The following is a 27,812-nucleotide window of genomic DNA, read 5'->3' on the forward strand; positions in this document are numbered from 1 at the left end:
GGGAGTCAGGAGGCGAGACACTCACCACAGAATACCCAGCCTCTGACCTGCTCTTGTTGCCACAGTATTTATGTGGCTGGTCCAGTTAAGTTTCTGGTCAATGGTGACCCCCAGGATGTTGATGGTGTTGGATTCGGTGATGGTAATGCCATTGAATGTCATGGGGCGGTGGTTAGACTCTTGCTTGTTGGAGATAGTCATTGCCTGGCACTTGTGTGGCACGAATGTTACCTGCCACTTATCAGCCCAAGCCTGGATGTTGTCCAGGTCTTGTTACATGGGGGCATGAACTGCTTTATTATCTGAGGAGTTGCGAATGGCACTGAACACTGTGCAATCATCAGCAAACATCCCCATTTTTGATCTTATGATGGAGGGAAGGCCATTGATGAAGCAGCTGAAGATGGTTGGGCCTAGGACACTGCCCTGAGGAGCTCCTGCAGCGATGTCCTGGGGCTGTGATCATTGACAGCCAATTAACTACTTTTGAAGTGTAGTCATATTTGGAATATAGGAAACGTGGCAGCCAACTAACACATAGCAAGATCCCACAAACAGCAATGTGATAATGACCAGATAAGCTGTTTGTGTGATGTTCGATGAGGGATAAATACTGGCCAGGACATCGGAGCAATCTCTGCTCTTCTTCGAAATAGTGCCATGGGATCTTTTATGTCCACCTAAGAGAGCAGGTGGGGCCTCGGTTTAACTTCTCATCTGAAAGACGGCAACTCCGATAGTGCAGCACTCTCTCAGCACTCCCTCAGTACTGACCCTCCGAAAATGCAGCACTCCCTCAGTACTGCCCGTCCAACAGTGTGGCGCACCCTCAGTACTGCCCCTCCGACAGTGCAGTACTCCCTCAGTACTGCCCCTCCGACAGTGCGGCGCACCCTCAGTACTGTCCCTTCGACAGTGCAGCGCTCCCTCAGTACTGCCCCTCCGACAGTGCGGCGCACCCTCAGTACTGCCCCTCCGACAGTGCGGCGCTCCCTCAGTACTGCCCCTCCGACAGTGCAGCGGACAGGCTAAGTAAGTGGGCAGAGATTTGGCAGATGGAATACAATACTGGAAAGTGTGAGGTTATGCACTTTGGCAGGAAAAATCATAGAGCAAGTTATTATCTTAATGGCAAGAAACTGGAAAGTACTGTAGTACAAAGGGATCTGGGGGTCCTGGTGCACGAAACTCAAAAAGTTAGTATGCAGGTGCAGCAAGTGATCAAGGAGGCCAATGGAATGTTGGCTTTTATTGCTAGGGGGATGGAATATAAAAACAGGGAGGTATTGCTGCAGTTGTACAAGGTATTGGTGAGACCGCACCTGGAATACTGCATACAGTTTTGGTGTCCATACTTAAGAAAAGACATACTTGCTCTTGAGTCAGTACAAAGAAGGTTCACTCGGTTAATCCCGGGGATGAGGGGGTGGTCATATGAGGAGAGGTTGAGTAGATTGGGAATCTACTCATTGGAGTTCAGAAGAATGAGAGACGATCTTATTGAAACATATAAGATTGTGAAGGGGCTTGATCGGGTGGATGCGGTGAGGATGTTCCCAATGATGGGTGAAACTAGAACTAGGGGGCATAATCTTAAAATAAGGGGCTGCTCATTCAAAACTGAGATGAGGAGAAACTTCTTCACTCAGAGGGTGGTAGGTTTGTGGAATTTGCTGCCCCAGAAAGCTGTGGAAGCTACATCATTAAATAAATTTAAAACAGAAATAGATAGTTTCCTAGAAGTAAAGGGAATTAAGGGTTACGGGGAGCGGGCAGGAAATTGGACATGAGTCTAGGTTCGGAATGGTCATGGCCCTGTGGGTAGTGGAGTGGGCCCAGGGGCCGTGTAGCCTGGTTCTGCTCCTACTGTGTTCTAATTCTGTGTTAAGATTTCAGGAGATGGTTTTATTCCTGTTCCTGGCTGGGGTGGAGATCGCCTTTACAGAAGGTAAGTACTGTAGAAAATATAGGGACAGAGTGATCTCCTGGAAGAATTTCAATCGCCTAGATGGGTCGGAGAGGAGTTTCGCAGATTTTTTTCTCCCAAATTGGCCATTGGGCCTTTTATCTGGTTTTTCGCCTCTCCCGGGAGATCTCATGGGTTCGGGTGGATGGAGAGTGATAGAAGATTTGAGGTTAGGATCAGATCAGCCATGATCTTATTGAATGGTGGAGCAGGCTCGAGGGGCCGATTGGCCTACTCCTGCTCCTATTTCTTATGTTCTCAGTACTGTCTGTCCGACAGTGCAGTGCTCCCTCAGTACTGCCCCTCCGACAGTGCGGCGCTCCCTCAGTACTGCCCCTCCGACAGTGCGGCGCTCCCTCAGTACTGCCCCTCCGACAGTGCGGCGCTCCCTCAGTACTGCCCCTCCGACAGTGCGGCGCTCCCTCAGTACTGCCCCTCCGACAGTGCGGCGCTCCCTCAGTACTGCCCCTCCGACAGTGCGGCGCTCCCTCAGTACTGCCCCTCCGACAGTGCGGCGCTCCCTCAGTACTGCCCCTCCGACAGTGCTGCGCTCCCTCAGTACTGCCCCTACGACAGTGCTGCGCTCCCTCAGTACTGCCCCTCCGACAGTGCGGCGCTCCCTCAGTACTGCCCCTCCGACAGTGCGGCGCTCCCTCAGTACTGCCTCTCCGACAGTGCGGCGCTCCCTCAGTACTGCCCCTCCGACAGTGCGGTGCTCCCTCAGTACTGCCCGTCCGACAGTGCTGCGCTCCCTCAGTACTTCCCCTCCGACTGTATTTCATACTTGAGCTTTGACAAAGTCTGCAGACATCACATCACAGCGGAGTTTAATGCTATTCTCACCTGACAGTTGGTTGCCCATTTCTCAGTAGGAATTCCCAGATAGCAATCAGAAGCAGGAACCCCTGGGGATTTCACCCCCCCCCCCACCCAAAGAACTCCATCACAGTGCTGGGGGGGCTGAACACAGACGCAGCAATCTACCCGATCCTGGTGGGAAGGGCTGTTTCCTATCAGTGTTTCGGGCCACTCGCTCCGCGGGCTGAGCAGTGTCATTTCTGTATCCAGCTCATTAGGACTCACATTAACATTACATCCATCATATGGAAAAGACGTTACACCGAGGCCCCGGCTGCCCTTTAAAAGATCCCATGACACTATTCAAAAAGCAGAGGACAAATGGCCCTGGCCAATATTTATCCCTCAATCAACATTAACTATCTGGTCTTTTATCTGATTGCTTTTGTGGGAGCTTGCTGTGTGCAAATTAGCTGTCACGTTTCCTACATTACAACAGTGACTACACTTCAAAAGTACTTCATTGGCTGTAAAGCGCTTTGGAACGTCCGGTGGTTGTGAAAGGCGCTATAGAAATGCAAGTCTTTCTTTATAATGTATCACAGCATTAAAAAAAATCACTCAGGAAATGGCCGTCGCAGGCAAGGCCGGCATTTATTGCCCATCCCTAGTTGCCCTCGAGAAGGTGGTGGTGAGCCGCCTTCTTGAACCGCTGCAGTCCGTGTGGTGAAGGTACGCCCACAGTGCTGTTAGGGAGGGAGGGAGTTCCAGGATTTGGACCCAGCGATGATGAAGTATCGGCGATATGTGGACAATGCAAACAGGGTGTGCAGGAAACCAAGTAAAAAATAACAATAGAAATGTTAAACGTACATCTTTAATAAAGCTATTTTTAATTATAGAAGCCTTAAATGATAAAATACAAAAAAAAATCAAATTACAGTTCCAAAATGTTCTTCTTTGACTCTCAACTTCAAGTGAACCCGTGGGGGGGGGGGGGGGGCGAGCTGTCCCAGACCCCTTGCACTTGGCAGTTTGAGGAAGGAACTTCAACATTTAATGGCAAGACTTTATTTTGTGCCAAGTGCAATGAATTGGAGGGGAAAAGAGTAACGCCAAACAGAGAGAGAGAATATTCAGCAGGCTTCCCCTGAACACCAGCCCCCACCCCTGCCAGGCACTCCATAGAGAAGCCCGACAGCTACTAATGCTCCAAGACTAGTTTGCTTTCGGTGGCCGGGGGCAGAGGGGAGGGGTGGGGAAATAGAAAGGGCCACTTTTCCCCCCATTTTCCTGAAGGCGATGAGACGCACACTCCAGTCGGTGTGACTGGGTAGCAGGGACCCCTCCCAGCCTGAGAGCCCATTGGTGGGGATGAGATGAGATTTTAAGCACTTACCTGGCACTCCCCCCCACATATGAAAAACCACACAATGCTTGTCCACAGCATTGCTTGAGCCGCCCCCAACTGTTCCCAACAGATCCCGCTGCGAGAGATGTTGGGATGGGTTGATGTTCCCTCTACAGCTCCACTACACCTGATCCTTGCGCCTGTGACGGGCTGTCCAGGAGTTTCGCGGCAGCTGCTGATTTTATTTTTTTTGCTCCGTGAGACCTCCTGGACTGGTTTCGATCGCCTGAGGGGAATTTTCCCGGAGTGTCTTTTCCCTTATTGGCCCTGGGTTTTTCCCTCTCCCAGGAGATGGCATGGCTTGGGGAGGGGGTCAGTGGAAGGGTCTGGTCAATGGTGCTCCAGCCATCATGGACTGGGGCAGGCCTGATGGACCAATTGGTCTTTTCCTGCCCGTCAGTTTCTGGTGAAAATGGACAAACCATTTGGCAAAACATGGACAAGAGTCAAAATTTCCAAAGGGTTTTTTTTTAAAAGAAAAAAAGCTCGTTTCAGAAGTATGAAAGTTGGACACAGGCAATGCAACACATACTATCCGATTGTATTGACTATAAAAAGTGTCGGGACTGCAACATTGTTTTTTTTTGCCCTCTGTAAACAAGTACGTTTTTAAATTTCCTTTCACTAAAATGGTGTCAAATGTTTCACAATGTAATTATTACAGGCATTGGTGGAGACCAGAGATGGGCCGGCGACCCGCACCTCTGACTGAACCCAGCCTGGATCTGATCATCTTTCTGAGCCCTCGAATGGGAACTCGACAGTCAGCCTTAAAGCAGGCAAAGGACAGTTGGCATTGGCTAAATAAAACGGTGGACCAGGACATGATTCCCTCCTTCGCTTCCCGGTTAACCCATGACTGCTTTGAATGAAAGACGGGATTTTCCGACAAACATCTCCCCCTCTGGCAGTAACTATTGAGGAGACAATGACGGGCCAAATCTGTGTGTCCAGCTCCACAGGGACCCGACCCGGAGACACTCCGGCCTCTCCTCTGGTCCTGGCTTCCAATGCCAACACTGACTCCCACCCTGGTCTCTCGCCACCAAACCCGACACTCGAGGGCACCCCCACGGTACCAACCTGGCTCCAAGGGTTGGGTGGGTCCCAGCGTTTCTCACTCAAAGATGGACAGACTCCAAAATAAAAAATCCAGGATCCTCCAATTTGCGAACCGACAGGGCACCTCCACATGTTTCTCGGTCAGCATAAATCTAACAAACAAGTGCGCCGTTTTTGGCACATTCGACGTATGGTCGTCTCTTGCCAGATTTTCCATTGCTTGCAAAAACGAAAGTCTAATTCCACATGAGCAAAAACCCAGGCAGACAGCTGTTTATATATAAAGCAGGGTCCGATTTACTTAAGAATTCTTTTCTAAAAATAACTCTGCGCATTGGTGATCGACGTGAGTTTTTGAAGCGTTGCGTGAACTCGAACTGGAGACGAGGGGAGAACCGCCCCCCCACCAAACACACTCAGCCCCATCGTCTCTGAGTGTTCTTCACTCTATGGTACCAGGACAGGGAGATGGGGGCCGGTCGATAGAAACATTGGACTTGCCCCACTGCTGCCCACCATCTTCAGTAGAACAGTTTACCAAATTAGTCAAATGCACTTTTAAAACCCATCTTTACTTAAATGTTTTAAAATATACAGTGATGGTATTATGTTTTAGAAAATACAAAAATAAGATTAATACTGTTGATGCATTTATACAAATATTAAGTCTTTTTTTTTTAAGTGACTGGAGATCGGTTAGTCTTTCCAATTGGAAGAGTTTAACACATTGCAAGCCAATTAGAAATTACAACTTTTAAAATGTGTAAACATCAAAACTAGCTCGACAGGACTACATGGGATCATTCTCTGCTACCCAACCATACTTTATCGCAGATTTGGTTCAAATTCTAATCGTTCTCTCCCTCTCCTACACGCATCAGTCACTGCTGAAGGGCACTGGGCTGAGGAAAGGTTCTGAATTCCACATAACATGCTTCGATCAGTGGCACATCATCACCTCAAGAGGTCGCGCAGGCAGGGATGGGGTAGAACTTGTCACAGCTCTGCAGGTGGGGTCACCATATCCTCCAGCTTGGCTTGGAGTCCCCTAGAATTAAAGATTAATCTCAAATAACCCAAAGACAAAAAAAAATCAGAGGCGTTAAAATAGGTGTGTTTTATTCATTTGCTTTGAAAGAGACTTTCATTTCCACAGCGCCTTTCAGGACCACCGGACGTCCCAAAGCGCTTTACAGCCAATGGAAGTACTTTTTGAAGTGTGGTCACTGTTGTAATGTAGGAAATGCAGCAGCCAATTTGCACACAGCAAGCTCCCACAATTAGCACTGTGATAAAGACCAGACAATCTGTTTTTAGTGATGTTGGTTGAGGGACAAATAATGGCCAAGGACACCAGGGAGAACTCCCCTGCTCGTCTCCAAAATAGTACTATGGGATCTTTTATGTCCCATCCAAAAGACAGCACCTCCGACAGTGCGGCACTCCCTCAGTACTGCCCCTCCGAAAGTGCGGCGCTCCCTCAGTACTGCCCCTCCGACGGTGCGGCGCTCCCTCAGTACTGCTCCTCCGACGGTGCGGCGCTCCCTCAGTACTGCCCCTCCGACAGTGCGGCGCTCCCTCAGTACTGCCCCTCCGGCAGTGCGGCGCTCCCTCAGTACTGCCCCTCCGACAGTGCGGCGCTCCCTGAGCACCGCCCCTCCGACGCTCCCTCAGTACTGCTCCTCCGACGGTGCGGCGCTCCCTCAGTACTGCCCCTCCGACAGTGCGGCGCTCCCTCAGTACTGCCCCTCCGACAGTGCGGCGCTCCCTCAGTACTGCCCCTCCGACAGTGCGGCGCTCCCTGAGCACCGCCCCTCCGACAGTGCAGCGCTCCCTCAGTACTGCCCCTCCGACAGTGCGGCGCTCCCTCAGTACTGCCTCTCCGACAGTGCAGCACTCCCTCAGTACTGCCCCTCCAACAGTGCGGCGCTCCCTCAGTACTGCCCCTCCGACAGTGCGGCGCTCCCTGAGCACCGCCCCTCCGACAGTGCAGCGCTCCCTCAGTACTGCCCCTCCGACAGTGCGGCGCTCCCTCAGTACTGCCTCTCCGACAGTGCAGCACTCCCTCAGTACTGCCTCTCTGACAGTGCAGCGCTCCCTGAGTACTGCCCTGGAGTGTCAGCCTGGCTTTTGTGCTCAAGTCTCTGGAGTGGGACTTGAACCCTTTTGTTTACTAGTTATAAAAATATTGGCGACGTGGGAAATAATTTCTACCATTACAACAGTGACTACATTTCAAAAAGTACTTCATTGGCAGTAAAGCGCTTTGGGACATCCTGAGGTTGTGTAAGGCGCTATAGAAATGCAAATCCTTTCTTTTCTTATAGGGCTGTTTGAGGGGGTGGGGCGGTTGGGCATGTGATGAAACCGCCAGGACTATACCCAAGCAGAGTTAGTAACCCAACCTGCATATGATGATATATTAGTAGGCGGAACGGTGCTGGCGCTGGAGGGTCAGGCCCTTCCGCAGTAGAGGACGGTGAGAGAGAAGGAAATAGCTGAGCAGTTTCCCAATTACACAGTGACTGCGCCATGAACCTGGAAGGTCACTTAGTGGCTGGGTTCCCAAGCCAAGGAAAGGTCGGAACATAAACCAAAACGGTACAGCTGAAAAGGGCATCCGCAAGCCAACGCTAGTCACCGCAATTCCTTTGAGTTAAATAGTCTTCAAAACATTGGGTTGGTGTGCGTGCGTAAATAATAAAATTTAAAGCAGAGAATTATTCACGGTTGGCAGCCTCGATGGCAGGTGTCGGTAGATTGGAGTTTGAAGGCTGTCCACTCCCCCCACACGAGACTCGAGTGGGTTCAGTTCAGGTACAACCACAGGCATCAGCAACCTCACCGCCAGGACATGAAAACACTGACCTTTCTCCACACCCCAAATAAAAAGGCTACATGAATGTGACACTGTCGTCCCACTTCTTTTTGAAGAAAAAATGTCATTAGTTAGAGGCAACAGAAGTGATGGGGTGATTACGGTGTACAATTTAATTCAATCTTCAGCTCAAACTGTTGCTGAAATTGCAAAACTTCTGCAAGATCTCTTCTGTGAAAATATTCAGTCAAGCCCAACCTATTGCCTCCCCACCACCGCCCAAAAATATAATCCTCGCTTACCACAGATAAACTGAACCAAGTACCCTCACCCGGGCTCCCTGTAATGTCTGTCGATGGAATTACGAGTTCAAGTTCTAAACAGAGACCCCGAGACCACCAGGTCTAAATGTAGGGCAGTGAATACAGTTGCAATATATCGACAGCGAGATACTAGCAATGTGTGAATTCACCTTTAGAAACAAGAAACTGTAGAAACTCCCACCTCAGAACAATGCTAGCTCGTCAGCACAAAAAGTCTCGTTTGTCCAGTTGCAATTTTTATTTAAGAAAAAAAAAACCAGAAAATCTTTTAAAGTTAAAAAAAAAATAATTATACTAGCCAATCTTCCGTGGCATTGCACCCAAGGAATCAAGACCAAGTGTCGCCTTCATGTGAAATAGGGTTAGAGGGATGAGGATAATTGGAGGGGGGTCAGGGTCAGGGTGTGACCGAGGTGTGCAGGTACAGTCAGACCCCATTTCACAGTCATACTGTCCTTATTTTTTATATATTTCCATTATAAATCCCAAGGTCAACATTTATAACAGAAACTGTAATCTTGTCAGGCTGTAATTACAGCTGGTCACCAGTGGTGGTGCTGTGGGGTGTAATGACAGCATGACAAGTTGACATAGCCAGTACCCATTATAAATGTTGACATACAAATTTATAATGGAACGGTAGCAGAAAGTGCATGTAAGATTTAACATTATAGATATTACACCAACTGTCACTTCCACATTACCTCTTTTAGGTATCGGCCTCAATGTACAATGCTTAAGCAGCTCTAAATCTGGCATCAAATCCTCAGCCAAAGGCTCTAAACCCGAAGCGTTAACATCCTCCTTACAGATGCTTATATATCATTATCATATTTCTAGCATTTTTGATTTTTATTTCTGAATTTGGATCTGCGGGGGGTATCTTTCCAACAGACACAAGCCAGTCTGTCCCTTCGACCCCAATCAAGCCTCAGCTCCCCCCAGTACACTGCGAGGGGGCACGTCAGGTACAGAAGGTCGCCCATTGTTGGGGCTGGGGAAATTCCACATGATTGGAGAGGGAGAGCGTGTTCTGTGGTCGAACAGGACACCTGGTCTCTGTAACCAGCTCACCGACGAGTGAAGTCAAACAGTAAAAGCCTGGGGGATGAGCAAGAGCAGTAATCAGGCTGCAGAATGGTTCAATCCAAGAGCTCAGCAGTGCTACGCTGGCCAGAAAAGCAGAATTCAGGAACTCCATGGCCTCGTATTTCATTGCTCGAGTCTGACACCAGCTTAAGAAAAAAACACATCCTACCTTGACCTTTTGTAGGGTGTTCAGAGAGTGTGAGAGATAGAGAGTGTGTGCGAGATAGAGAGTGTGTGTGAGTGTGTGAGAGTGCGAGAGGGTGAGTGCGAGAGAGTGAGTGCGAGAGTGAGTGCGAGTGTGAGAGAGAGAGTGTGAGAGAGGTGTGTGAGAGTGAGTGAGAGAGAGTGTGTTAGTGAGAGAAAGATATGGATAGAGCGAGCTAGAGAGTGGGAGATAGAGTGTGAGATATGAAGAGAGATAAAGAGATAGGGATAGAGAGATAAGAGTGCGAGATGGAGAGAGTGCAAGATGGAGAGATATGAATAGCGAGATAGAGAGAGAATTTGAGAGAAGGAATAGAGAGATACATAGAAAGATATATAGAGATTATTCTGGGCAGTGGATGGTGCTTTATAAAAAAGTTTAGCTGACAAGGCAGGTTTGTGCCAGTTTTCACGGCCTCTTCAAGCTCCCCCTCCCTGTCACCCAGAATGGAACATCTCGTTTCTACACAATGGACCAGTGGCCCCGGCCGACAGCTGACCGAAGGCGGGGAGGTCAGCCGGGGGACGGTCACTGTAACTTAAGCTTCCTCACCTTCGGGATGTGGGACGGGGGCACTGATGGGCTGGGGGGGAAAAGAGAGAAGAGAAGAGATCAGGCTGTCTGTCGTGTCTCTCTACGTCTGCGAGACTTCCTGCCCAGAGAATGCCACTGATCCGTTTATAAAAATTAAAAAAAAAGGTACAAAAAAATTATATAGATGATTTGTTTTGTTTTTTTAAATGTTTTTCCTCAATACAAACTATAAAACAGTTTGAGCAGCTCTTGTATTTAAATAATGATTTTTAGTTTTAACTTTTTATTTCCCCTATCAATGTCATTGATACAACTGTATTCCAGCACGGTCGATACAGTGCTCACTTCACTGCCCTGTGTAAGGGTTAGTTCTAGAAATAGGTGCAAAGTATTACCATCAGTTCAGTCCCCGCCCCACGGAGAACACACAGTTAGAGCGCAGGGACATTTAACGTCTCGCGCTGTGTAGGTCAGTCAGCTTACAAAAAGGACGGGGAGTAAAGCTCAGAATCGAGAAAAGTGGAAAAACTCAAAACTTCAGTACATTAAACCAGCAACTACACCACGACATTACAAAGATTAAGCTACTCTTTAAAGGAAATGTATCCTAGTGAGCAGCCCAAATGCTGTAGGGAGGGATTGCTGCACTTACCCCAAGTGTCCTTATTGTAATTGGATTTTCTGTTGAGTTTATGGTATTAGTGGTGCCCTGGGGAAAGTGTTACAATGATTTTACGCTTTTGTCTGGCGACACTGGGCAACTCAGTGTCACCCCTATTGGTTTAATTTTCTTTTAAAGGGCCACAAGTATCTAGATTGCACCCACAGCCCAGGATCCCGGCAGTCGGGGTCAGGTGATGACAGAGCTGCCGGGTTTTTAAGACCAGGAGCCAGAAAGGCTGTTATTTATCTTTTTTAAACCTTGATCTAGTTGTGTTCAGTAAATGCGCTACACCGGCAGCTTCATGCGCTTTAAGTCTCTCGCACTACCTCTCCTGCCTTTAGACAGCCAACGTGTTACGGCCCACACCACGCATCCCTCCGGACGCGCCGTGCTCCCTGATGACAGGGAGCTGGGCTTGGGTGTAAACAGCAGTCCGCTAGACCGAGACCTGGCTCGGAGTACAAAAAGGCTCGACCCCACCCCACTGTATCTCGAAACACTGACTGGAGGCAATCAAGGGAGCAGGCAACGTGGGTGGGACTCCCATTCCCCGAAGCTCTGACTCGGTGCCATTGCAAATGGGCAGCGCTTCCTGTTGCCCCATTCACAGCACAAGGTGGTGGCGCGACACGACACTGCGTATCCGGGCTGCCTCACACCAGCAGTTGGAGAGTGCAGGACCCACCAACAAGGCTCGATTGGCAGGGCAACCTCACCCACAGCATTTAGAATCGTGCGGCTATTCACTAGAATACAGAACCCTGTCCCCCGTTAAGATCTGGGTTTTTTTTTTGTTTAAGTCACTTCCGAAAACTCAGTACTGATGCAGATAGGACTGTCTCCTCTCCTGCTTGATGGGGTAGGATTTGAAGCCCTTGTTCATTGTTTTGTGCTGGGAAGCTTGCTGCTGCTGTTGGGACTGTTGTTGCTGCTGCTGCTGCTGCTGCTGCTGTGCGTAGGAAAAATTGGAAGAGATCCCCGTGGAAGGAGAGTTGTCACTGGCTGTCGACCACACAGGCGACTGGAGAATCTGCATGGAGTCATTCCACTGGCTGACTGGGTTTGTCATCGGGTACAGGGAGGTGCCGGGATTGGGCATCGTGTTGGTGAGGGATGCCGAGTGTTGCCAGGGAGCCTTCGGAGGCCAGGTCTTGGTTTTGTTATCCTGCGAAAGAAACTATCGCAAATTAGTGTAACAGTGAGGCACATCACGGGCAAAACCCTGAACAAAAAACAAACCCAGGCAGGAGTGGGTGTTACAGGCACCGCATGAACATTGAATAGAATTGTGTCTTCTGCTAAACAAAACAGCTCCTACAAAAGGCAAGTCACTTAAAAAAATGATCAGCAGCAGCACTGGGGTCTAGGCAAAGTGAAGCGCTGGGTGTGCAAAATTTCCATACTGGGTCAAGTAATGAGAGAAGTGCCCTGGTACAAATCCAAAACAAAAATAGGAAATGCTGGAAATACTCAGAACAGGAGCAGAGAAACAGACAAGTGTCCACAGCAGAAACGTTAACTCCCGTGTTCCTCTCTCACCACAGATGTTGCCTGGCCAGCTGAACGTTTCAGTGTTTTCTGTTTTTGATTCTGTCTTATGTTCTTATGTTTCCAAACTTGGGTCAGATATAAAAGCTCAATCCGTGGTGAGTTAGCAGATTCCCCAACACAGGAACAGGAGGAGGCCATTTAGCCCCTCCAGCCTGTTCTGCCATTCAATCAGATAATGTCTGATCCGCACCGTAACTCCATACCCCTTGATATCCATACCCAACAAATATCTATCTGCATCAGCCTTGAAAGCTCCAACTGACCCCCAGCATCCACAGCCTTTTGGGGGAAGAGGGGTGGAGATTCCCACTCCCCTTTGTGTGAAGAAGTGCTTCCTGACATCACCCCTGAACAGCCTGGCTCCAATTTTAAGGTTGTGTCGCCTTGTTCTGGACTCCCCCCACCAGAGGAAATAGTTACACTTTATCTACCCTATTGAATCCTTTCATCATGTTAAAACACCTCGATTAGATCACCCCTTAATCTTCTATACTCAAGGTTTCTGCAACTGGGAGGCTACAACTGATGATTGAATGGGAAACAAGGTTCCTTCACTCAATCTGGTCTAAACATAGAAACATAGAAGATAGGAGCAGGAGTAGGCCATTCGGCCCCTCGAGCCTGCTCCGCCATTCAATGAGATCATGGCTGATCATCCAAACTCAGTGCCCTGTCCCTGCTTTCTCCCCATATCCCCTGATCCCTTTAGCCTTAAGAAATATATCTAACTCCTTCTTGAATATTTTTAATGAATTGGCCTCAACTGCCTTCTGTGGTAGAGAATTCCACAGGTTCACCACTCTCTGGGTGAAGAAATTCCTCCTCATCAGTCCTAAATGGCTTACCCCTTATCCTTAGACTGCGACCCCTGGTTCTGGACTCCCCGACCATCGGGAACATCCTTCCTGCATTTAGCCTGTCTAGTCCTGTTAGAATTTTATAAGTTTCAATGAGATCCCCTCTCATTCTTCTAAACTCCAGCGAATATAAACCTAATCGACCCAATCGCTCCTCATGCGTCATTCCTGCCATCCCAGGTATCAGTCTGGTGAATCTTCACTGCACTCCCTCCATGGCAAGAACATCCTTCCTCAGATAAGGCGACCAAAACTGCACACAATACTCAAGGTGTGGTCTCACCAAGGCACCGTACAACTAAGCAAGACATACTTGCTCCTGTACTCGAATCTTCTCGCTATGAAGGCCAACATACCATTTGCCTTCTTAACCGCCTGCTGCACCTGCATGCTTACCTTCAGCGACTGGTGCACAAGGACACCCAGGTCTCGTTGCACTTCCCCTTTTCCCAATCTATTGCCGTTCAGATAATAATCGGTCTTCCTGTTTTTGCCACCAAAGTGGATAACCTCGCATTTATCCACATTATACTGCATCTGCCATGCATCTGCCCAATCACCCAACCTGTCCAAATCATACTGGAGCTTCTCTGCATCCTCCTCACAGCACACACACCCACCCAGCTTTGTGTCGTCTGCAAACTTGGAGATATTACATCTAGGTCCCTCGTCTAGATCATGAACATATATTGTGAATAGCTGATGAAGGCTCATCGACCTGAAATGTTAGCTCTGTTTCTCGCTCCACAGACGCTGCCTGACCTGCTGAGTGTTTACCACCATTTTCTGTTTACTGTATATTCCAGATTTCCAGCATCTGCAGTATTTTGCTCTTGTCCTTCAGTCAATCACAGTCTGAACAGTGCATCCTACTCCCCATCGGAGCCACGGCCATACACCTACCCGCAGGAGTAGTGAGCGAGCAGCATTCGCAGGGCCAGAGAGCAGGCTGCCTGTCCAGCTGCCTCTGGCCCTGGCAGGAGGAAAGGGGCAAAAAGTACAATTAAAAACACAGTAAGTTTTTACACATTTGAAAAGCATAACATTTTAAAGACACCCTAGTCAGGAAAAAGGAGGGCTTATGTTCATACCTGGCTAAGATCATCTAGTGTGGATAAGACAGGAGGAGACGGTAGAGTGGAAGTCTCTTGATTGCCACTGCTGTGCTTTCTGCAGAACAGAACAGTAAAGGTGATTTAAACCACAGAACAGTACAGCACAGTAGGAGGCCATTCGGCCCATCGAGTCTGCACCGGCTCTTTCGAAGAGCAATCCAGTCAGTCCCCCTCCCCCCCTCTTTCCCCGTAGCCCTGTAATTTTTTTCTCCTTCAAGTATTTATCCAATTCCCTTTTGAAGGCTCCTATTGAATCTGTATCCACCACCCGATCAGGCAGCGCATTCCAAATCCTGACCACTCGCTGGTTGTCGGACAAGTAAAAACACAATGGGACCCTCGTATTCAATAGTCCCTCATTTGGTAGAACCCGGCGTTGAGAGAACACATTTCTATCGCGCCTTTCCCAACCTCAGGACGTCCCAAAGCGCTTTACAGCCAATGGAAGTACTTTTTGAAGTGTCGTCACTGTTGTAATGTAGGAAACACAGCAGCCAATTTGCGCACAGCAAGCTCCCACAAACAGCAATGTGATAATGACCAGATAATCTGTTTTAGCGATGTTGATTTGAGGGATAAATATTGGCCAGGACACCGGGGAGAACTCCCCTGCTCTTCTTTGAATAGTGGCCGTGGGATCTTCTACGTCCACGAGGGGGCAGGCGGGGGCCTCGGTTTAACGTCTCATCTGAAAGACGGCACTCCCTCAGCACTGCACTGGGGTGTCAGTCTGGACTAGGTTCTCAAATCTCTGGAGTGGGACTTGAACCCGTGTCCTTCTGACTCGGAGGCGAGAGTGCTGCCCACTTATCCACGACTGGCACCTACAAGCTCATAACCGAGACACACCAGTGCAGTACCGAGGGAGTGCTGCATTGTTGGAGGTATAAAACAGGAGGCCTGTCGGCCTGTTTCCCGGTGGATGTTAAACATCCCACGGCATCATTTAAAGAGCAAGCAGTTCCCTCAGTGCCCCAACCAACATTCTGCCCACAACCAACGTCACCAAAGAACAGATTAACTGGTCATTCATCCTGTGGGCCGCTGCCGGGACAGAATGGCTGCTGTGTTTACCCACTTCACTTCCAAAGCACAATAATGTTTTTACCTGAAAGGGCACTGTTTAAATTTAAGCATCATTTATCCAGTATACACAAAATGAAGGCTAGAGATCAAAATCAGCAATAAAAACAAGAGAGTTTTTCAGGTGCTTTAAAGTAGAACATAAATATCACTTAAATAAGGAAGATTATTAGACAACAGCTGTGATACGAAGAGCAGAATGAGGCTGACAGGGATTAGACAGAGCAGTGCAATAATGGGCACACACTTCTGACCACAACGTTGAAATCTGGGGTTTCCCTGGGGTATAATTACCCCCTTAGCTCCTTGCGCGGGTCTCAATCGGCCATGCATGAATCAATGGGCAGACAGGTGGCAGATGGAGTTCAACACAGTTAAAAGTCATGAGGTTAGGTAGAAGTGAGAATGAGGATTAGGTATTAAATAACATGCTTGAGGTAACCCAGCAGGAGAGATCTGGAGGGGTTTTTGGGGGGGGGGGGGGGGGGTGATTTTGGTGGCGAGCTCGTTAACACGGTCGCTGTTGTGTTCGCAGGTGCTAAGAATGAAAATGAAGCGTTTAATGTAATGCTATTAATGGGCAGCTGAAGGTGTGACTGGCAAGTCTGAGGAGGTGATGAAATTGGCTCAGCCACATCTGGAGTGCTTCACTTTGTTCTCCATTTTACAGGAGATGCACAGAATTATTGGAGGGAGTAAGGAGGAAGGATCCGATTCCTGAACTCAGACGGAGATTTGAGGAACGATCATTTACGCTGGGACTTCAATCTTCAGGAAAGAGCAGAATCGGGGGGCGGGGATGGGGGGAACTTGGAGATCTTGGATTTTTGCAGGTATGAGGAATTTAGATCCAGGGAAGTTCTTCTGTTGGGTAATGGGCACATTGCCTCCGGAGGTTTGGAAAGGACTGTTGGTGCCCGTCCATCAGTGATGGTCAGATCCTAAATCAGAATCCCAAGATGTTCGTCTCAGCAACCTGATATAACCAGGAATTAAATGGCCCACAAAGGGAGATGTTGGACTCCTCTTGGGCTAGACAGTCTTCTGCCAAAATGTTACTGTGTTTGAGACAACTTCCTGCAGTCAGTCACTAAATATGCTTCTTACCTTCTCTGTTTGACAGCAGCAACAAGGTCAGGCCCTGAGAACATGGAGAATAAACTGTCCCCATTCGCAGAAGAAGCCTCATCGCTGGAACTGGCAGAGTCTCCCTGGGTCCCTGACCAGCTCATCACATCCCTGCAAAATACGGAGAGGGGGAGAGAGAGTGATCAGCCCCACGGATCCAAGTCTAGGCAACTTTTATTTAACCAGCTCCATTGCAGTCAGGGCGGGAGGGGAGAAAACTACAGGAAAAAACCCCACATGTACACTGCATTGTGCACTGGTAATTCGAACCTCCCTTGTCGCTGGGAGGGGAGAAGAGGGCAGGGAGGATTGGCTTTTGATCTTCCCACTCCTGAAGTTGCGGATTCGAAGGGGCATGGCAGCAGGTCTTCATACTGAAGTCCAGCCAGTGAATGACAAACGGCTATTCGATCATGATGGAGAATGCGTCGTAGCCCAGCCCGATCTTGTCCTTGTCTGATGTTCACCCACTTCCCAGTAGGAGGTCACTGAACAGCGACCAGGAATCCTGACCAATTTCCCCCCCTCCTAATCAGAGTGTCGCGGAAGCCAGTTGCAGCCCCTCCCCTGCTGCCATTCATTGAACGTTTCCCCCCCCCAGTGTACAAGGGAAAACATCGACTGAACGTGCATCAACCGTCCTGGCACCGAGGGACACGGGTGCATTCCTCGACACTAGCCAGGACCATTCTGCTCCGAGAGATTGAAGTGCACGGAGACTGGGAGCAGGAGGACCTCGCACCTCTCCCTGGGCAAGGGATGGCAAGTACCACGGTGAACAAAAAGGACGGACGGTAAGATTTACCACAGTGAAATACATTAAACCCTCAACCTTCTATACACAAGGTGCTGCAGCTTAGGACCGTGCCCCCGACCCTCCCACCCTCGCTGGAGCTGGGACCCCCCCCCACACCTGCCGCTGGAACCCCCCCCAAACCCCCGCCGCTGGAGCTGGGACCCCACCCCACACCCGCCGCTGGAGCTGGGACCCCCCCCCCCCACCCCGGAGCTGGGACCCTCCCCACCCCCGATGCTGGAGCTGGGACCCTCCCCCCCACCCCCGATACTGGAGCTGGGACCCCCCCCCCCCCACCCCCGATACTGGAGCTGGGACCCCCCCCCCCCCCACCCCCGATGCTGGAGCTGGGACCCTCCCCACCCCCCGATGCTGGAGCTGGGACCCTCCCCCCCACCCCCGATACTGGAGCTGGGACCCTCCCCCCCACCCCCGATGCTGGAGCTGGGACCCTCCCCACCCCCGCCGCTGGAGCTGGGACCCTCCCCACCCCCGATACTGGAGCTGGGACCCTCCCCCCCAACCCCGATGCTGGAGCTGGGACCCTCCCCCCCACCCCCGATACTGGAGCTGGGACCCTCCCCCCCAACCCCGATGCTGGAGCTGGGACCCTCCCCCCCACCCCCGATACTGGAGCTGGGACCCTCCCCCCCACCCCCGATACTGGAGCTGGGACCCTCCCCCCCACCCCCGATACTGGAGCTGGGACCCTCCCCCCCACCCCCGATACTGGAGCTGGGACCCTCCCCCCCACCCCCGATACTGGAGCTGGGACCCTCCCCACCCCCGATACTGGAGCTGGGACCCTCCCCCCCACCCCCGATGCTGGAGCTGGGACCCTCCCCCCCACCCCCGATACTGGAGCTGGGACCCTCCCCCCCACCCCCGATACTGGAGCTGGGACCCTCCCCCCCACCCCCGATACTGGAGCTGGGACCCTCCCCCCCACCCCCGATACTGGAGCTGGGACCCTCCCCCCCACCCCCGATGCTGGAGCTGGGACCCTCCCCCCCAACCCCGATGCTGGAGCTGGGACCCTCCCCCCCACCCCCGATGCTGGAGCTGGGACCCTCCCCCCCACCCCCGCCACTGGAGCTGGGACCCTCCCCCCCACCCACCACCACTGGAGCTGGGACACCCCCCCACCCCCGCCGCTGGAGCTGGGACCCTCCCCCCACCCCCGCCGCTGGAGCTGGGACCCTCCCCCCCACCCACCACCACTGGAGCTGGGACACCCCCCCACCCCCGCCGCTGGAGCTGGGACCCTCCCCCCACCCCCGCCGCTGGAGCTGGGACCCTCCCCCCCACCCACCACCACTGGAGCTGGGACACCCCCCCACCCCCGCCGCTGGAGCTGGGACCCTCCCCCCCACCCCCGCCGCTGGAGCTGGGACCCTCCCCCCCACCCCCGCCGCTGGAGCTGGGACCCTCCCCCCCACCCCCGATGCTGGAGCTGGGACCCTCCCCACCCCCGCCGCTGGAGCTGGGACACCCCCCCACCCCCGCCGCTGGAGCTGGGACACCCCCCCACCCCCGCCGCTGGAGCTGGGACACCCCCCCACCCCCGCCGCTGGAGCTGGGACCCTCCCCACCCACCACCGCTGGAGCTGGGACCCTCCCCACCCACCACCGCTGGAGCTGGGACCCCCCCCACTCCCCGATGCTGGAGCTGGGACCCCCCCCCCCCCTCCCCACACACACTCCGTACACACCACACCTACCCGCTCCCCACACACACCCACCCGCTCCCCACACACACACTCCGTACACACACCACACCCACCCCCTCCCCACACCCACCCCCTCCCCACACCCACCCCCTCCCCACACACTCCGTACACACACACCCACCCGCTCCCCCCACACACTCCGTACACACACACCCACCCGCTCCCCCCACACACTCCGTACACACACACCCACCCGCTCCCCCCACACACTCCGTACACACACACCCACCCGCTCCCCCCACACACTCCGTACACACACACCCACCCGCTCCCCCCACACACTCCGTACACACACACCCACCCGCTCCCCCCACACACTCCGTACACACACACCCACCCGCTCCCCACACACACACTCCGTACACACACACCCGCTCCCCACACACACACTCCGTACACACACACCCACCCCGCTCCCCCCACACACTCCGTACACACACACCCACCCGCTCCCCACACACACACTCCGTACACACACCCACCCGCTCCCCACACACACACTCCGTACACACACACCCACCCGCTCCCCCCACACACTCCGTACACACACACCCACCCGCTCCCCACACACACACTCCGTACACACACACCCACCCCCTCCCCACACACACACTCCGTACACACACACCCACCCGCTCCCCACACACACACTCCGTACACACACACCCACCCGCTCCCCCCACACACTCCGTACACACACACCCACCCGCTCCCCACACACACACTCCGTACACACACACCCACCCCCTCCCCACACACACTCCGTACACACACACCCACCCGCTCCCCACACACACACTCCGTACACACACACCCACCCGCTCCCCACACACACACTCCGTACACACACACCCACCCACTCCCCACACACACTCCGTACACACACACCCACCCGCTCCCCACACACACTCCGTACACACACACTCCGTACACACACACCCACCCGCTCCCCACACACACTCCGTACACACACACTCCGTACACACACCCACCCGCTCCCCACACACACACTCCGTACACACACACCCACCCGCTCCCCCCACACACTCCGTACACACACACCCACCCGCTCCCCACACACACACTCCGTACACACACACCCACCCACTCCCCACACACACTCCGTACACACACACCCACCCGCTCCCCACACACACACTCCGTACACACACACCCACCCCCTCCCCACACACACACTCCGTACACACACACCCACCCGCTCCCCACACACACACTCCCCACACACACACTCCGTACACACACCCACCCCCTCCCCACACACACACTCCGTACACACACACCCACCCGCTCCCCACACACACACTCCGTACACACACACCCACCCGCTCCCCACACACACACTCCGTACACACACACCCACCCGCTCCCCACACACACACTCCGTACACACACCCACCCGCTCCCCACACACACACTCCGTACACACACCCACCCCCTCCCCACACACACACTCCGTACACACACACCCACCCGCTCCCCACACACACACTCCGTACACACACCCACCCGCTCCCCACACACACACTCCGTACACACACCCACCCCCTCCCCACACACACACTCCGTACACACACACCCACCCGCTCCCCCCACACACTCCGTACACACACACCCACCCGCTCCCCACACACACATTCCATACACACACCCACCCACCCGCTCCCCACACACCACGCGACATATTTAGACACGCACACATACACAAACACAAACACTACCCATGCAAGCTTTCCAGTAATGCCCGCGTATACAGTGCAAGGTACGTCTCGTGCTTCCTTCCACTGCTGCATCGTTTTGCTCTCCTGCACCAACCGGGGATGTTTGCGCCCTGGGCTATAGCACATACCCCTCGGTGAAGTACTCGGGTGGCTGCCACGTCCGGTGAGGCTCGTCGGAGATGGGCCAGTTGGTCCTCGCGGTGCTGTGCCGTCGGACGTGCTGCGCTTGCCGCTTCTGCTGCATGGCCTGGCTAACGCCAGCCACGTACCGGGCAAACTCCGGGTCTGAGCCCACTAGACAGGGAGAGACAGAGGGGGGGAAACGACATGGTGGCTCGAGTTACTGGCACATTCAGCTGTTTCCGAGGCAATTCTGCTCAGTTTAATCCACTCGGCTAAACAATCTACCACAGTGACAACAAATGAATTTAACACCAGTCACTGGTTGATAATCATCTTCGTCACCAGGATAAATAGATTGTGATAGATTAGATTTCAAAATTACACACGCAGCCCCACGTAAACAATTGGCCACAACAATAAGATGAAGAGGAACTAACAAAAATCATTGTTGGACAATGCCTTGCCTTCTTTTACACATTTTTCTTTCTTTATTCATTGGTCTATGGCAGTTAATTGCAGCGGAGAGTGTGGGATGGTTCGCCTGCTCCCAGGACACACACACACGAGCAGCTCAGACAATACGTCACAGCCAATGTTCCCTCTAATTTTGTTTTGGGTGCGTGGCCCCTTTAACAGGCTGGGCAACCCATTCAAATCTCCGCACATATGCAGTTTTTGCCCATTGTAAAGCCGGCAAGCAGCCTGCGTGGGACCTCCAGACCGCTGCGCAGCCGCACAGCTTAACGGAAACATTGGTCACAGCTCCTCAAGATCCTGAGAAAGGCAGCGAGTAGCTCAGCCGCACAAACCAGCGAGGACCCAGGTTCAGTCCCTTGAATATACCGCGTTAGCTCATCTCAGTCAGGTGGCATTAGGACTCGCAGTTTTCTCTAGTTTCCTATCTCCCCTCATGCCCTCTCCGAGCTCACCTGGTCCACGAGACCCACCTCCTGCTCCCTCGACCACATTCCCACTGAACCGCTAACTTAATTCCTGGCCTCCATGTTAGCAGATATTGTTAACTGTTCCCTCATCTGGTACTGTCCCCCTTCCCTTCAAATCTGCTGTCATCACCACCCCCCACCCCCCCTCAAAGAAATCTGCCCTTGACCCCTCTGCCCCTTTGCAAACTGCCACCTCCCTTTCCTCTCCAACGTCCTTGAACGTGTTGTTGCCGCCCAACTCCGTGCCCATCTTTCCCACAACTCCATGTTTGAATCTCTCCAATCAGGTTATGTGCCCTGTGCCGCAGCACTGAATCGGCCCTTGTCAAAGTCACAAACCACATCTTATTTGGTGTACTGAAACACCCTGTGCCGGTACTATCTCCTGGGGTGTTGGCATCAAAACACGCCCGATTGACGCTACTATGGATTTCAAAACAGTCAGACTGATCACCAACGGGCTGGATTGTAGCCTTTGTACCATCATGGAAGGATCAAATCAGACAGAGGAGGACAGATGGCCATCCAACTCTCTCCAGCAATTTGAACAGGGCTCTGTAAGATATGCAAGATCCAGAAAGGCTGTGTAAAGAGACCGAGTCCTGACACTTTCCCTTGCAGCTGCCTCAGCGCAAAGACCATGTCGATTGTTGGTCTTCTGGCATGGAAGCTACACTGACTTTCCAGATAAACAGGTCCAGCCAGTACTTGTAACCTTTTAAGAACAACCCACGCGAATGCCTTACCAGCAGCACTGAGGGGGGGAAATTCCCCGATAGTCGTCGTAATCGCTCCGATCTCCTGTCTTTGTACAACAGACGTAATGCTTTCTTATCTAGTCCTGAAGGTGTGTTACTCCATACAAGGTCAGGTGGAAAACTCTTCAATATTGTACCCAAGACCCCAAGCCTAGTTTTCACAGCTCACTCCTGTTCCAACAACAAACTTAGCAAGAGCATGGATCAAACCTGGGACCCTTGTCACAACCAGCCATTTCGGCTGACTGCGGTTGAGGCCTTTTATGATTAGTGGCAGCGGTGACTCAGTGGATCGCACTCTCGGCTGAGTCAGACATTGTGGGTTCAAGTCCCACTCCAGAGACTTGAGCACAAAAATCTAGGCTGGCACGCCAGTGCAGTGCTGAGGGAGTGCTGCACTGTCGGATGAGACATTAAACCAAGGCCCTGTCTGCTCTCTCAGGTGGACGTAAAAGATCCCATGGCCACTATTTCGAAGACGAACAGGAGGAGTTCTCCCCGGTGTCCTGGCCAATATTTATCCCTCAACCAACATCACTAAAACAGATTATCTGGTCATTAACACATCGCTGTTTGTTGGATCTTGCTGCGCGCAAATTGGGTGCTGCATTTCCTACATTAAAACAGTGACTACACTTCAAAAAGTACTTCTTGGCTGTAAAGCACTTTGGGACGTCCGGTGGTCATGAAAGGCATTATATAAATGCAAGTCTTTCTTTCTTTAAAGCAGAGACACGGAAAACTACTCGGGAATAGTTTACCTGCTGGATCAAAAGGTAGAATGTCTCCCAGCATTCCGAAGACTCCGTCACTCTGGACACGGTTGGGCCATGTGTTATTCCTGGTGTTCGCCACTTTCGGTCCCAGCATGTCAGACATGACGTTGTCCATGATGCTGTCCATGTAATTCCCGACCAGACCCAGGCTGTACAAGTCCGAGCTCAGGTCGGAGTGCGCGGCGGGATTGTTCCATTGGCTCATGGACCCAATTGGAGACAGTCCCGCTCCTGGACTCTGTGATGCCTGCTGAGAAGAACTGTTTGGCCATTTCCCAGGGGCACGAGGAGTCTGTGGTCGTGCTGGCGGTGGCTGCTGACCGATGGGCTGGAGGAGGTGCTGGTAATATTGCAATTGCTGCTGCTGCTGCTTTTGTGACTGGTGCTGATGCTGCTGCTGCTGCTGCAAGACCTGGTGGGAAGGCGGCAATGGAGTGTGCGATACAGTCTGTGGTTGCTGCAGGGCCGCCGGCTTCTGTTCTGGTGCTGCAGTCGAATTCCTTCTGTTGACGAGAGGCGACGCTTGTTGGGATTTGCCCATGTTGAACCCAGAGAGGAAGTCGATAACATCCTGCATTTCCTGGTCACTTGGCAACTTGATGCCTTGGTCATCCTTGCTGTCGTCCCCTTTGAAGAAGGCCTCCCTCTTGTCCACAGAGAAACCATTGACCATGGGGTTGGGTGCGCCTCGAGAGGCTTCCTGTGAATCCACGGTCTTTGGGAAACAGCCAATGTTCAGAACGCTCTGCAGCCTCAGGTCGGAGTGGCTGGGCAGCCTGGTTTTCCGCTCCTCTTCGGAGCTGTTGATGGAGAAGCCGCTCTTGGAAGGCGTGCTCGGGATGGAGAAGCTCCCGGCGCTGCCGCTGCTGTTGCTTGCACTGCTGCTGCTGCTGCTGCTGCAGGATGCTCGCTTGGTGAAACGAGAGGTAAGCTTCGCAAAAGTCTTCTGCAGTCCGCCAGAGGACTTCACGATAGTCCCATTCCCCGTGGGAAGATCCACGTGAGTCCCAAAGTCGGCGCACTCTCGCCGCAGCTGGATTTGAATGCTTGGCAAAACTTGCTCCCTGCATTATTAAACAAAAAGAGACAACTTACTATCCAACAGCGCCACATCTCTTTATATGAATTCGATGGGACAATATCGAGGAAGAAAGAAAATTAACACCATTAGGTCTGTATTCAATGGTGCAAAGAGGGAGTAGACCCAATAGGTGTTCAAAATTAGGAGAGCTGGCGAGCGTGAATAGGGAAAGATTATTTCCATGGGTCAGTGGATTAGTAACAAGCTCAGGAATAGTACTAAAAACAAAGGGGAAGGGTTAGTCTACACAAAGTGTTAATAGAATATGGAATGCATTAACACAAATGGTCACTGATGCTAAAATCAGTCATGCCATTTGACGTAAGAAAACTACTAGGCACTTGGTCTGAGTATTAAACAAGGCTTTAATCAACTGTTTTTCAACATGGAGATCTAGTTGTGTCCTTCACTAGTTCCTGTTAAAGAATGTCCTGAGCAAGCTGGGCCCATGCCCGAGTATTTCTACTCTCCCTGGACAGCGTCACCAGCAGGCCGCAGTATTATTTCATAAGTCATTTCCACATGAATGACAAGATTCATGTCACCAGTTAAGATGGAATTGGATAAATACTGTGAGGGAACAATATAAAAGGATGCAGGGAATGAGCAAGGGCTGGAGTAGGGAGCTGTGCTGGGAGTGCCAACACTGGAATAGGCACGCTGGGCTTCCTTCTGCAGCAAGTTCTCGCTGCGTGTGCTTAACTGCACACAACAGAACTACTTTAGACACAAAGAACTTCCAGGTATAACACAGGTCACACACACACACCGTGTCTCATTTCCCACAGCTTCACCCTCCAGGGTACATCAATTTCAGAACAGGATTCTTTGAAACAGGCTGGCAGGAAAACGTACATTTCCACCCCTCCAACAACACTGTGTTGAAGGAACGCGTGTTCCCTTGATTGGTTACAGTTACTAGAACGCAAACCAAGAACAGCCATAAGTAAAAACGAAAAAATTAGGAAGAAAGGAGGTTGGTGGAATTTTTTCACCCCAACGACAGCTGCATTATGGAATAAGTTATGAAGGGAAGAGGCTGAAGTGGACAGCAAGAGACAAATGAGATGCATTTCCATTTTCAGTGATCGAGTAGGTTGAGAGCAGGAGGACATAGATACAAGATTGAGTGTATAAGATTTAGAACAGAGAGAGAAACACGTTCTTTTAAACCAGAGGGTTGCAAGGCTGTCGATTGCACGGCCAGATTTATGATTAAAGCAGAGATCACGTCAACTTTTAAGAAAAGGTGGGCTAAGCGGTTGAAGGAAAGGGGGAATAAAACGAGTGCAGGGAATATAGGGGTAGGGGGAATAAAAGGGGCACGGCAACAGGGCAGGCACGTGGGATCAGGACCTCGGTCTTGTGGGGGATAAATACCGACACGGACTGGCTGGGCTGAATCGCCATGCTGCCAAGTTCTAGGTAGAGAGAAGGAATTGCGAGATTATAACAAGAGGGCGAGGCTGATCTATGAAAAGGAATGTGCTTGCTGGGGTTAACGAGCTTTTTCTGTTCATAAAGGTGCTCATGTTGTAACTGCTGGACACGTTGGGTACTGTACCTTCGCTCTTTCCACCTGGACAGGTCAAAAACCGCCGTGTATAACACATCCACCAGCCCTAGCGTTTTCTCCGGGTCCAGGCATCTCTGTAAGAGAGACATAGTGGCAGGATCCTCCTTCAGACACCTTGAGAGCGGGGTTTAAAAAAGATAGGTGAGGGCGAGACAAAACAATTACAATTCTCCCCACCCGCCATTTCTTTGGTCTCTCTGCACTGAACGCTTTCCATCGGCTGCTGCGGAGACCGAGTGCCGTGGCTCACTCTCTCTCCGCTGAGTCAGAATGTCGTGGGTGCAGTACTGAGGGAGCGCTGCACTGTCGGAGGTGCCATCTTTCGGATGAGAGGTAGAAATAAGGTCCCATCTGCCCTCAGTTGGACGCGTGTACACGCACACACTCACAATCTTATATCCCAATAACTTGCTCACCACATATACTGCTTATAGATAATTGCACCCAGGATCTCTCTATTCTAATCAGTCAGTGCTATGAAATGTCAGATATTCATTACATCAACAAGTACACTGCCCTCAATCTAAAAATTTAGGCTGTGTCTATTTGCAACACCATATTTCTGATTGGTCCCCTTGGGGAACAAGACACACCCAACAGTTTGTCTAGAATGTGTAATTTGATCCTGCCAGCTATAGACAACCCTGCAATGTGTAATTTGATCCAGTCTTGCCAGTGAGCACAGGCAGCCATGATGTGTGGCATAGTCCACTGAAACACTTGCTTTGTAAACAGGAGCATTGCGCAAACATTCTGATTTCCAACCCCGCCAAAAAGGCTTTTGGGGGTTCGGAGCTCGTCGGCTGGATGTGGCTTCACTGTTGGCACCTTTCTAAATAAGATGTTCAGTATCAGCTTATCCGCGGCAACATCGGGTGCGTATGTGGGGAACCAAAACAGTCTTCAGGCTCCCCAAACAGGGGCCGCATGCGCAGAGGAACTGAGAACACTGAAAATAATCCCGCCGAAAAACTCATCAGCGGGGAGAAGGATGGAGTGTCTAACACTGACCTTTCAGTGCCAGAATCTGGGGTCAAATCTACCCCACACCGATTGGATTAAAGACTCCTCTCCCTGGTGACTGTGAGGACCCTGTGTGAAAGGAGTCTCAATCCCGTTTTAGTGGTACAGGCCAACAGCACAAAACTGTCCCAATTCAGCAATCTCACCAAGAGGCCACAGGATAATTGGCCCGGGAACTGTTACTTCCGAGATTGAGGCATTGCAGCTGAGGCAGTGGAGAGGGAGCTTTCCTTGGCATCGAACCAATGCTGTACATGACCCAAGAGTGTTTGATGCTGACACTCTCAAGCCCAAAATGGAAAGAGTTCTGATGCCAAGATGATCCTTCACCAGATGAGCACAGAAAAAAAAATCCTGCAGCGGTCAGCTGCAAAGCAGCCCAAGGGCTCGACACTGCAATTTCCCATTGCTCCTGTGAGATGGACGTGTCAGAGATCGCTTGCATCGTACCCCTTAAAAACAAATTCACTTACCACGTTGAAGGGACCTGAACCACGATCCTGGAGCCCTCCAGGCTGATCTGAGGGGCGTAAGCTTCTTTGTTCTCGGTTTGCGCTGTGTCCACCACCACCTGATAGTTCCGAAAAAAACACAGACAACCGCTCAGTCCAGCATCACCCTTATCACTGGTCACTCCTGCCTTTAGCGGAAATAAATCCCAC

The 27,812-nt window shown here is 51.7% G+C and overlaps 1 protein-coding gene across 5 annotated transcripts in view; it reads right to left on the minus strand.

Annotated features, from left to right (window-relative positions):
- Positions 1-3,622: 3,622 nt before the first annotated feature.
- The window catches only part of garre1 (granule associated Rac and RHOG effector 1), a 201,966-nt gene continuing 177,776 nt past the window's right edge, over positions 3,623-27,812 (minus strand). For 3 of the 5 annotated variants that reach the window (XM_085991880.1, XM_085991882.1, XM_085991879.1), the window contains 7 exons: positions 27,624-27,721; positions 26,116-26,241; positions 23,456-24,534; positions 20,998-21,163; positions 16,584-16,715; positions 14,370-14,448; positions 3,623-12,047 (listed from right to left, as the gene is read on the minus strand). In XM_085991880.1, the coding sequence (XP_085848006.1) occupies positions 11,685-12,047; positions 14,370-14,448; positions 16,584-16,715; positions 20,998-21,163; positions 23,456-24,534; positions 26,116-26,241; positions 27,624-27,721 (2,043 nt within the window). In that variant the 3' untranslated portion in view covers positions 3,623-11,684. Of the gene's footprint in view, positions 12,048-14,055; positions 14,252-14,369; positions 14,449-16,583; positions 16,716-20,997; positions 21,164-23,455; positions 24,535-26,115; positions 26,242-27,623; positions 27,722-27,812 lie in introns of all 5 variants that reach the window. The other 2 variants (XR_015078871.1, XM_085991881.1) reach the window with 2 other exon arrangements.

The sequence above is a fragment of the Somniosus microcephalus genome, chromosome 6, assembly GCF_052327205.1.
Source record: "Somniosus microcephalus isolate GS21.2 chromosome 6, FLI_Smic_1.0, whole genome shotgun sequence".
Lineage (NCBI taxonomy): Eukaryota > Metazoa > Chordata > Chondrichthyes > Squaliformes > Somniosidae > Somniosus > Somniosus microcephalus.